At 36.0% G+C, this 12467-nt stretch overlaps 1 protein-coding gene across 3 annotated transcripts in view; it reads left to right on the top strand.

The window, feature by feature from the left end:
- The window catches only part of MYH10 (myosin heavy chain 10), an 86977-nt gene that overhangs the window by 52145 nt on the left and 22365 nt on the right, over positions 1-12467 (top strand). For all 3 annotated transcript variants that reach the window (XM_015821708.1, XM_015821706.1, XM_015821704.1), the window contains 9 exons: positions 719-912; positions 1123-1244; positions 1375-1444; positions 1536-1696; positions 1970-2078; positions 2179-2310; positions 3323-3529; positions 3641-3778; positions 8030-8153. In XM_015821708.1, the coding sequence (XP_015677194.1) occupies positions 719-912; positions 1123-1244; positions 1375-1444; positions 1536-1696; positions 1970-2078; positions 2179-2310; positions 3323-3529; positions 3641-3778; positions 8030-8153 (1257 nt within the window). The remainder of the gene's footprint in view (positions 1-718; positions 913-1122; positions 1245-1374; positions 1445-1535; positions 1697-1969; positions 2079-2178; positions 2311-3322; positions 3530-3640; positions 3779-8029; positions 8154-12467) is intronic.

Here is a 12467-nt window from a genome sequence, read left to right as displayed (position 1 = left end):
TCACCCCAGCTACTTTATTTCATTTCTGCTTTATTTCTGGGCCAAAATATATATCTCTGGTTGCTTGATATTTCTCCTCAGAGTAGAAGTTGTCTTTAGGGTTAATTTTATTGGAATGAACTAATTAAATCAAATTTTCCTCAGTTTTATTCTTCATAGAAAACTGATGATATTTCAGCTGAATTAATGTCAATATGACAAGCATATAACTAGTATTTTTGTGATATAATAGGAAAATATAATGAAAAAGCTGAAACCCATATTTTATGTTGCAGTTTTATAGGAAATACTGTACTTTATTTCAAGCAAAGATACTCTGGGAGGATGGTAATATTTTGTCTTTAATGCAGAGTTTAATCCATTTAGTCATTTGCTTTGGCTATATAATAAATTTTTCAGCATTATTCATTCTGTGCTCGCACTTGATTCTTGTCAAAAAATTTATTTTAATTATAAAAAGGGAATGGCTGTAGTGCAACTAAAAGTAAAATAGTAACTTTTTGTTCTTTCTAGTTCATAATTGTCAAAGCTACAGTATTTTTGCCTTGCGCATTGCTTTCAGTCCGGCTACTTCCATGCATACCTATTTGCTTTGGCACAGATGGCCCCTTTCAATATTGTCTCACAAAACATTTATTGCACCTTTTATTTATATGTATTGTCTTTATTTCTGAATCCTCTATGGACCAATTAACTGTACATTCTTTGTTGCCTGCAGTGGACCGTATTGTGGGCTTAGATCAAGTCACTGGAATAACAGAGACGGCATTTGGCTCAGCTTATAAGACCAAGAAGGGGATGTTCCGTACAGTAGGGCAGCTATACAAAGAATCACTCACCAAACTGATGGCCACACTACGAAATACTAACCCAAATTTTGTTCGCTGCATAATTCCAAATCATGAGAAGAGGGTATGTATTGTTACAGGGATTGTATTTGACTTAGATACAATAACTGCCCCTTGTGTGTTTTGGGGTCATACTATGTATCTCTATTTGCCGATATTGAAACATTTTGATTTCATGTTGTATATGGATACTGAGGAGCACTTTGATTTTTGAGTGATTAGACATTAATATTTTTTAGTGAAAAAATGCTAAAAGGAATGTCTGTGTATTTAGGCTGGAAAGCTGGATCCCCATCTTGTTCTAGACCAGCTCCGTTGCAATGGTGTTCTCGAAGGAATACGGATTTGTCGACAGGGATTTCCAAACAGGATCGTGTTCCAAGAATTTAGACAGAGGTACTTCAATACATCTAATACACTTTGTCCAAGTAACTTTGTTTTTGTTGTTTATTAACATTTAGTCTTTTTTCCCAGGAAGAATAGATATCTGTGACTTTACCAACATCTACTTGTTTTCTGTTCATAGGTATGAGATCCTGACTCCAAATGCAATTCCTAAGGGTTTTATGGATGGAAAGCAAGCTTGTGAGAGAATGGTGAGCTATTATATACAAATATAACACATCTAAAAGGTTTCATCATTTATTTTCTCCCTACTTTAAATAAATGGATTTGGCTCTTGCATAGATCAGAGCACTGGAATTGGATCCTAACCTCTATAGAATTGGTCAGAGCAAGATTTTTTTCCGAGCTGGAGTTTTGGCGCATCTTGAAGAAGAAAGAGATTTGAAGATAACGGACATCATTATATTCTTCCAAGCTGTTTGTAGGGGATACTTGGCCAGAAAGTAAGTTATTGTAGTAATATTATTTTATTCCTTATGGACAAGATTTGGCGAAATCCTTTAAAGGGTTTAGGTTAACCAAAAGTACTACATTTAAAGTAATGTGCATGATTTGTTCATTGATTGCTTAGCTATAGTTCCTTCCATCTAGAAGTGTTATTATCACTTTGTACTTTAATCGGGCTTTGTTATTAAGCCAATATTTTGAGCTAATTGACAAAATGCAGAAATTTTCAACTGTTTTATAAAAAAAAAGGTTTCTTGATTTGTCTTCAGAGCTTTTGCTAAGAAGCAGCAGCAACTGAGTGCATTGAAAGTTTTACAAAGAAATTGTGCAGCATATTTGAAACTAAGGCACTGGCAGTGGTGGAGAGTGTTCACAAAGGTAGATGATTGTTCTTCATCTCTAAATTATGTGATGGAACTCTTAATGGCAGAGAACTGACATTAACTTCTGGCCTTGTGGCTTTTGATTAATTGTGTAGGTGAAGCCTCTGCTTCAGGTTACTCGTCAGGAGGAAGAACTTCAGGCTAAAGATGAGGAACTGGTAAAGGTGAAAGAGAAACAGAGTAAAGTGGAAGCAGAACTAGAAGAGATGGAAAGAAAGCATCAGCAGGTCATTATATACAGTCTGATTTATACAATGCTAATCATCCATATCTTACGTGCAAGTGTGATTTGAACACACGTTACAACAGAGAAAATATTTTTTGTGACAAATAGATTTTTACAACTTTAATTGGCTTTATAGGCTGATTGTCCAATTAAGCAAAATTATTATGACATATTAACTTGCTGAGTTAAGTTAAGAGCTGTTGACATCATTTTTGCAATATGGAAAACTATGTCAAATTCCAATAGCTGGTAAATTCTGATAGATTGTTGAGAATATTTATAGGTCAGAGTTGATTTGAGGGGTCCTGGGTGCTCTCTGAGCTTTCTTTTTTTTTTCTTTTCAATTTTTTATTAATTTTCAAATAAACAAATTCTAAATACAAATATGGTGTACATTAATAAAAAAACATATTAAACATAACATAACCATATTTTCAGAGGTGCTCGGCAGCCCCCCCCCTGCATCCGCCCTCTCTTTCACCCTTCCTACCTACTTCCCTCCTCCTCTCCTCCCCTCCTACCTGCACCTCCTCCTCTCTTTCAACTACCCTACACATCCCACCTCCTTCCTTTCCTCATCCTTCGGATGCAGTTTGGGGGTGCTAATCGAGCACCTCCTCTTTAAAAAAAACACATTATTCTATAACATATTAATACACCAAATTTTGCATATCTCTACCCCCCTCATCCCCCCCTTCCCCCCCGGACTTCCCAGAACTGAGTACAGGGATAAGCACATATCATCACATATCTAAATAATACTACCCAAACATAATACAATCAAATATTAACATACTTTAACTCTATTATAAGCTTTCTTGATTCCTTGCAGACACCCCATTACCCAAACTAGGTAACATCAGCTACTAGCACTGATGATGTTTACCTAGTTTTGGTAATGAAACATCTGCAAGGAAACAAGAAAGCTCAGAGAGAATCAAGGACTCCTCAAATTGTTCAGCTTGTTGACAGCACGCTAAAAGATTGAAAGATTTTTCTTATTGTGTTTGTAGTTGGTAGAAGAGAAGAACATTCTTGCCGAACAACTGCAAGCGGAGACAGAACTCTTTGCTGAGGCTGAAGAGATGAGAGCTCGCCTGGCTGCCAAGAAGCAAGAGTTAGAAGAAATTCTGCATGATTTGGAATCCCGGGTAGAAGAGGAGGAGGAACGGAATCAAGTGCTTCAGAACGAAAAGAAAAAAATGCAGTCACACATACAGGTGTTGCTCAATGGAGCGATGATGGGATTATTAGAAACTCTGCCTAAATATTGGGAATATCAGCCTCTTCCATTAACCCAATACAATTATGACCTCTTTTCTGTTTTTCAGGATCTAGAGGAGCAACTTGATGAGGAAGAAGGAGCTCGACAGAAGCTACAGCTTGAGAAGGTAACAGCTGAAGCAAAAATAAAGAAAATGGAGGAAGAAATCATATTATTGGAGGACCAGAATTCCAAATTTCTTAAGGTGAGAAAAAAACAAAACCGGGTATTCCTCTCCTGTGCATCAATGTAGCCAAAATTGGCTAGTAAATGAACAATGGTAACTATAGATAACATGCTATCTCTGGCCATTTTTAAGATTGAGAAAAGTAGCCTGCAATGATTAGACATAAATTTGTTTTATTACATTACCCTCTCCTGTCTGAAACATTAAAATCTGGTGTGTTTACTGTATTTAATAGATAAAGGGAACTCCAAAATCCACAAGCTAAATACAGGTAGCTTTATGTTTTTTGAAAGAAAGTTCTTTTTGGTTTGGCCATTACATTTAAAAGGGAATTTGCTCCAGTAAAAGAATTGTGTATTAAATATATGTCTGTATACTGATTCCTGACTTTTCCCTGTATGTGAATCCATTACATTATCAGTGAAAAGTTTCGCAACCATTTAAAACTATTGTGCTAATAAAGGCAATGGTGAAGGGAATTAAACTTTCACTTGATTATTTCCAGTAATCTATCTTGTACATTCACAAATATGTCCCAAATGTGCTCCCTCCCCCAAAAAAGGTTGCCTTTTCGGAAGAAAAAGTATCTTTGGGACCACCGTGACCTGGATGACTGAAAATCTCCATAGACATTCACAAATATGCTTTTCTATAGTAGCCATGGCCGTATGAAGATAGCTTATAACAAGAATGCTGAAACCATTCCAGGATTCTATCACTATTACATTATCTTCTCTCATCCCCCAAATCAACGATATTAGGAAACCTTGACTTATTAGGCATGTAACGCAATAAGTTCTTTTCATATTTTCTACTACCTTCTCCTATTGATATCTTATGACTATATTACTTCATTGCTTGTATGTACACTGAGAGCTTATGCACCAGAGGCAAATTCCTTCTGTGTCCACTCACACTCTGCCAGTAAAGTGTTCTGTCCTGTCCTACTCGGCTCTACTACATTACATTACACTACACTACACTTTCTTCCCTCTCTTTTTTGTGAGCTTATAGCCTAAATTTAATACCTGATTGCTGATATTTGATGTTTAGAATCATATATCATCCTTATCAAATGTCATTACGCTTCAGACAGTGATATCAAAAATCATACAAATAATTATTCTTGCTGTTTGTTTTTGACCAAGTTTTATAATTGGTGCAGCATGTGGAATTAAGGACTTCTTATGGTAATGACCAATTGCTATCACTAACCTGATCCTTTCCAGATGAATTGAGGCTTTGTAATGTATTAATATTACTGATTCTATTCAAAACTTTAATGGATTGTTCAAAACAAATAGCAGATAATTTTAGAACCTTCAAGATGACTAGCTGTAGCTTGGAATGCCTCAAACATACAAATTTACTGGTGAAATAAGCTCATTTAATGAAAACCCAGAAAATTATTTTGCTGATCTGAGACTCTCCAACCTTACATTCTTCAAATTGGATTAAAAACCTAGCCTTCTTAATCAGCATGATACAAAGCCTCAATTCATCCAGANCCTCCTTCCTTTCCTCATCCTTCGGATGCAGTTTGGGGGTGCTAATCGAACACCTCCTCTTTAAAAAAAATACATTATTCTATAACATATTAATACACCAAATTTTGCATATCTCTACCCCCTTCATTCCCCCCCCCCCGGATTTCCCAGAAATGAGTACAGGGATAAGCACATATCATCACATATCTAAATAATACTACCCAAACATAATACAATCAAATATTAACATACTTTAACTCTATTATAAGCTTTCTTGATTCCTTGCAGACACCCCATTACCCAAACTAGGTAACATCAGCTACTAGCACTGAAGATGTTTACCTAGTTTTGGTAATGAAACATCTGCAAGGAAACAAGAAAGCTCAGAGAGAATCAAGGACTCCTTAAATTGTTCCTGCTTGTTGACAGCACGCTAAAAGATTGAAAGATTTTTCTTATTGTGTTTGTAGTTGGTAGAAGAGAAGAACATTCTTGCCGAACAACTGCAAGCGGAGACAGAACTCTTTGCTGAGGCTGAAGAGATGAGAGCTCGCCTGGCTGCCAAGAAGCAAGAGTTAGAAGAAATTCTGCATGATTTGGAATCCAGGGTAGAAGAGGAGGAGGAACGGAATCAAGTGCTTCAGAACGAAAAGAAAAAAATGCAGTCACACATACAGGTGTTGCTCAATGGAGCGATGATGGGATTATTAGAAACTCTGCCTAAATATTGGGAATATTAGCCTCTTCCATTAACCCAATACAATTATGACCTCTTTTCTGTTTTTCAGGATCTAGAGGAGCAACTTGATGAGGAAGAAGGAGCTCGACAGAAGCTACAGCTTGAGAAGGTAACAGCTGAAGCAAAAATAAAGAAAATGGAGGAAGAAATCATATTATTGGAAGACCAGAATTCCAAATTTCTTAAGGTGAGAAAAAAACAAAACCGGGTATTCCTCTCCTGTGCATCAATGTGGCCAAAATTGGCTAGTAAATGAACAATGGTAACTATGGATAACATGCTATGTCTGGCCATTTTTAAGATTGAGAAAAGTAGCCTGCAATGATTAGACATAAATTTGTTTTATTACATTACCGTCTCCTGTCTGAAACATTAAAATCTGGCGTGTTTACTGTATTTAATAGATAAAGGGAACTCCAAAATCCACAAGCTAAAATACAGGTAGCTTTATGTTTTTTGAAAGAAAGTTCTTTTTGGTTTGGCCATTACATTTAAAAGGGAATTTGCTCCAGTAAAAGAATTGTGTATTAAATATATGTCTGTATACTGATTCCTGACTTTTTCCTGTATGTGAATCCATTACATTATCAGTGAAACGTTTCGCAGACAGCAACCATTTAAAACTATTGTGCTAATAAAGCAATGGTGAAGGGAATTAAACTTTCACTTGATTATTTCCAGTAATCTATCTTGTACTTTCACAAATATGTCCCAAATGTGCTCCCCCCCCCCCCCAAAAAAAAAAAGGTTGCCTTTTCGGAAGAAAAAGTATCTTTGGGACCACCGTGACCTGGATGACTGAAAATCTCCATAGACATTCACAAATATGCTTTTCTATAGTAGCCATGGCTGTATGAAGATAACTTATAACAAGAATGCTGAAACCATTCCAGGATTCTATCACTATTACATTATCTTCTCTCATCCCCCAAATCAACGATATTAGGAAACCTTGACTTATTAGGCATGTAACGCAATAAGTTCTTTTCATATTTTCTACTACCTTCTCCTATTGATATCTTATGACTATATTACTTCATTGTTTGTATGTATACTGAGAGCTTATGCACCAGAGGCAAATTCCTTCTGTGTCCACTCACACTCTGCCAGTAAAGTGTTCTGTCCTGTCCTGTCCTGTCCTGTCCTGTCCTACTCGGCTCTACTACACTACACTACACTACACTACACTTTCTTCCCTCTCTTTTTTGTGAGCTTATAGCCTAAATTTAATACCTGATTGCTGATATTTGATGTTTAGAATCATATATCATCCTTATCAAATGTCATTACGCTTCAGACAGTGATATCAAAAATCATACAAATAATTATTCTTGCTGTTTGTTTTTGACCAAGTTTTATAATTGGTGCAGCATGTGGAATTAAGGACTTCTTATGTTAATGACCAATTGCTATCACTAACCTGATCCTTTCCAGATGAATTGAGGCTTTGTAATGTATTAATATTATTGATTCTATTCAAAACTTTAATGGATTGTTCAAAACAAATAGCAGGTAATTTTAGAACCTTCAAGATGACTAGCTGTAGCTTGGAATGCCTCAAACATACAAATTTACTGGTGAAATAAGCTCATTTAATGAAAACCCAGAAAATTATTTTGCTGATCTGAGACTCTCCAACCTTACATTCTTCAAATTGGATTAAAAACCTAGCCTTCTTAATCAGCATGATACAAAGCCTCAATTCATCCAGAAAGAATCAGGTTAGTGATAGCAATTGGATTGAGATAAAATACATGCTAGAAGTTTTGTTTTCAATATATTTTGCATCTGCTAAATATAAAACATAAACATATTTTTAGATGTCTGTTAACAACTAAATGTAAAATACATTTTCTGTGAACCTGTAACAGTTGCTCTAAAAAATGTGAGGAGGATCAAAATATTTTAAAACAGTGGAGAATCTTACTTTGTTATAACCATACTTTATAATTGGGTTGGTTGGAATGACAGCTGCACAGTTTGTATCTTATTCTTTGACTCCCATGTATATATTACTTCATTCTTGCTTTTTTATTCAATTAGGAAAAGAAATTAATGGAGGACAGAATTGCAGAATGTACTTCACAGCTGGCTGAAGAAGAAGAAAAAGCTAAAAATTTAGCAAAGCTGAGAAACAAACAAGAAATGGTAATCACAGATCTGGAAGGTTAGCAGTTTCAAAATTTGCTGTATGGGGCTAATCATAAGACAAACCAAAAGTATCCTAATACCAAATAACAGAAGCAAGTTTTAGCTTCCTACACGGAGTGTAAAAATAAGTGCATATTGTTTTATCCAAGTCAAAAGATAATTGTAATGTCAGTTTTGAAACTGTTATTGTGGGACATTAAATTAGACAAAATGTACTCCTAAGATGACAAATTCACTAGTACAGGAGTAGGCAACCTTGGCTCTTCTATGACTCGTGGACTTCAACTCCCAGAATTCCTGAGCCAGCATGGCTGGCTCAGGAATTCTGAGAGTTGAAGTCTACCAGTCATAGAAGAGCCAAGGTTGCCTACTCCTGCACTAGAATCATCCTTTACTATACAGTATACACTAACACGTTAACATTTTTATTCAAATACTCATATGCAAGTAAAAATAATACAATAAAATTTGATTTAATATTGCAAAGATAAAAGGTTGCAAGAAATCAGTAGATTCCAATATAAATCATAAAGCATGTACCTAAAATCAGCTCTGATAAATATATTAGAATGCCCAAGCAGCTAAAATGTTCTTCAGTTTTCATTGAAAAATACCACAGTTGAGAAGCTGCCTTAATCAGTTACTTGGGTGTCTAAGTTCAAATAGCTCAGGAGCTTAAGCAAGAGCGTTCATTAAGAATATCAAATTCCTTATCAGAGTAGGATTGGAGTCTGGATTGCTCTAATATGATGGATTTATGAGTCTTTCTTTAAGATGATTGCCTCAATATGTCAAGGGTAGTCTTTTAATTTCCGATGCTTTAAGTGATCAAAAAATTAACTTAATAACATTAAATGAAAAAAAGATGAATTTCACTTACTCAGTTCTCTAGCTGTTTAAGACCAAAAGCAACAATCAAGAGGATTTCGGGGGCCCCCCCCATTTTTTTCCTATGAAATTGTACTCAGAAACAGATCAATGTCTAATTCTAACTTCAAAAAGTATGTATTAGGTAACTTTTTTTCCATACAGTAAGCATTGTAAAACTAATCATTAATTATGAACACTGGATAAGATTTCAGTCAATATGTTCATAGAATAGTTTTCATTTATTGTTATGTTGGAATATACTTTCATTCCATTTGTTCTCTCTTCTGTCTTGTAGCCAGCCTAGATTTTCTTTTTCTGTCCAGGGCTATGCAAGTACTCAAATAATGATTCTTCATTGTGGTCTTGTGATTTACACATATGGGTTAAAGTGCTTATGCAGATTCCTATATCCTCGGTTTACAGAATTGTTTGGTGGGAATACCACCAGTCCATCAAACTTCTTCAGTTTGTTTTCAAACACTATAGTGATAGCACTTTCAGTCCTGGAGCTCATCATAGTTTGAGTTTTGTCTATTTTTTTTTCTACAATCTTCAAAACTTACGAATTGTTCATCAGGGCACTTTATTTTCTAATGATTGCTATCCAGCCATTGGCCTTTCTCCTGTGCTAGCATTGAGGAAATAAAGTAACTGTCCTACCATTTTCTCCAAAGCCTTGCCTAAAGAGGGCAGTCTGGGGATTGGGCTCAGAGTTGAGTCTAGGTGGGAAAAAGGCTCCTCCCTCAATGAGGCATTATTCTTTGGTTACTTTAAACAGCCAAAGGGCAAAGATTTGTCCCACAGGGGGCAAAATCTTGCTGCAAAGAACCCTAGAACCCTCTAGATGTTCGTTGATTCATTGTTTGATTATCTTTTCCAGAATCTTCCCAGGTATTGGGGTCAGGCTGATAGGTCTGTAGTTTCTTGGATCTATTTTTTTCCATTTTTTGAAGATGGGAACTACATCAGCTCTTTTCCAGTCCTCTGATACTTCCCCAGTGCTCCAGGATCTTTGAAAAATATACTTCAGTGGTTCTGAGATCACAATTGCCAGTTCCTTGAGAACCTTGGGGCATAATCCATCTGGTCCTGGTGATTTGAACTCGTCTAGACTGGACAGGTGCTCACTTTCTGGCCTATCTTAACTTGTGTTTCTAATCTGTTTTTTATGGGACTGTTTTTGATAGGTTGGACTGTTTTTTCCCTTTGTGTAAAGACAGATGCAAAAAACAAGTTAAATAGTTCTGCTTTCTCCCTTTTGCTTGTCACCTTCTTGCCACTTTCCCCCACTAATGGACCAATCATTTCCTTCACTTTTTTCTTCTTTTTTACATGTTGAAAGAAGCTTTTTTTGTTATTTTTTATTTTGGTCGCAAGCCTTAGTTCATTTTGAGCCTTAGCTTTCCTCACTTCATCTTTGCAGGCACGGGCTATTTGCTGATATTCTGCCTTAGTTATGTGCCTCTCTTTCCATTTTTTATCTTTCAATTTATCAAAGAGTTCTTTATGCAGCCATGCTGGTTTCTTTTGAGAGCTGTTATTTTTCTTCTTTGTTTGTATTGTGCTAGACTGGGCTTTTATTATCTCACTTTTCAAAATTTCCCAAGCTTCTTGAGTTGTTTTTCCCTTGAGGATTCTCATCCATAGAATCCTTCCCAATCTGTCTCTAGGTTTATTGAAATTAGCTCTCTTAAAGTCCAAGACTCTAGTTTGACTGTGTTCTATTGCTTGTGCTTCCAGAATGTTGAATTCCAATATTGCATGATCACTTCCCCCCAAGGTTCCTGTGGCTTCAACACCTTCTATCATTTCATCTCTATTAGTGAGGATTAGATCCAATCTGGCTAATCCCCTAGTTCCCTTCTCTACTTTTTGGGAGACAAAAGTCTGCTAGGTTTGTCAGGAATCTGTTTGATCTTCCATTTGGTGCAGAGTTTGTCTCCCAGTTGATGTCAGGGTAATTAAAGTCCCCCCATTACTATTGTGATGTGCTTCCTACATACCTTAGTTAGCTGACTTGCAAAAAGTTCATCTATTTCCTCTGTTTGGTTGGGTGACCTATAGTATACACCTATGGCAATGTCATTTCCCCCCCTTTTATACTCAAATGCATTCAGGACAGTTTTCATCATTGTTGTGCTCTATTTCTGTAGAGGTGTAGTTATTTCTTATATAGAGAGCAACTCCACCTCCTCTTTTGTTTGGTCTGTTTCTTTTAAGTAATTTAAATCCTTCTAGCTGTGTGTTCCATTTGTTGGTTTCATCCCACCATGTTTCCGTAATGGCAACAATATCATATCTGCCCTCATTTACCTGATAACCTCCTGGTGATAACCTCCTTCTCTGTTCTTCTCCAAATTTAAAAATGTCATATAGGTTATATTTATGATAAATACTAAAATGATGCTAAGATATTTCTAGATCAGGAAAAAATTAAAACTTCATGTATTATAGAATAGAGTTCTTTTTCTTAGTCCTACTGTTTATAACAATTCCCTGCTGCTCTTGGCACTATCCTATAAATCATGTTCTGAGAAGAAATATATCTCCAAATATTTACATATCAACTATGCACGTAACACCCTCCCCCCCCCTCTTGGATTTAGATGCACAATTTTTGGCCATGTAACATGTAACTTGGAATTCTAATTTAATAGTTAAACTATTAATTTTATGTGTTCACGGACTTTTGTTCCCTAATTTGGGAATAGTTATTCTGTTGGCCAGAATTATGAGCAAATGACTTAATTGCATAAATATTTCTATTTAGGATTTCCAGCCAAATAGGCTAAAACTGAATAACAACAACTGGCATGAGCCCATACTTTCTAAAAATACAAAAATATAGAAAGACCTTAAGATAGGAATAAACTACCTTATATTCCCTTGCCAATTTATAGGAAATAAAAATAAGAAAGGAATCCAATATTTTTTCAGAATGTGATCATATTTTTTTTGAGGCATCAAGAAAATCAAAATCAGGAATGCTAAAACTTGTCTTCCAGATTCTACTGTAGCGGTATAAGAAGTAGGCTTTTCCTCATTCCCATTTCAGTTCCTTTAATGAATTCCCTTATTGAAATCCAGTGATTTAAACACAAATATGATGCTATGTTTGGCTTTATTAGGTAAAGAATATCTATCCTCTAACTCAGGGGTGTCAAACTGGCAGCCTGCTGGCCGGATGCGTCACACGCAGGCCACGCCTACCCTGGTTCCACAAAGGCAAAAAAGTCATGCTACGTCATGATAAGTCACGTGACGCGATCGAGTTTGACACCCGTGCTCTAACATATGGATACCACATTGCATCCAGACACTTCAAAATGTCTGGCAGGGGCCTGAATCTCCAATTTAAAAAGGGAAATAAAAAACAACAACCAACCTTGTAAGACCAAAAAGCAAAGTAGCCCTATCTAAGCTCTTCTTGTCATTAATTGGAAAGGAGAAAGGTAACGAG

This window comes from Protobothrops mucrosquamatus, unplaced genomic scaffold (assembly GCF_001527695.2).
Source record: "Protobothrops mucrosquamatus isolate PMUCROS unplaced genomic scaffold, P.Mucros_1.0 scaffold1384, whole genome shotgun sequence".
Taxonomy (NCBI): domain Eukaryota; kingdom Metazoa; phylum Chordata; class Lepidosauria; order Squamata; family Viperidae; genus Protobothrops; species Protobothrops mucrosquamatus.
This window is presented reverse-complemented; position numbering and strand designations above follow the sequence as displayed.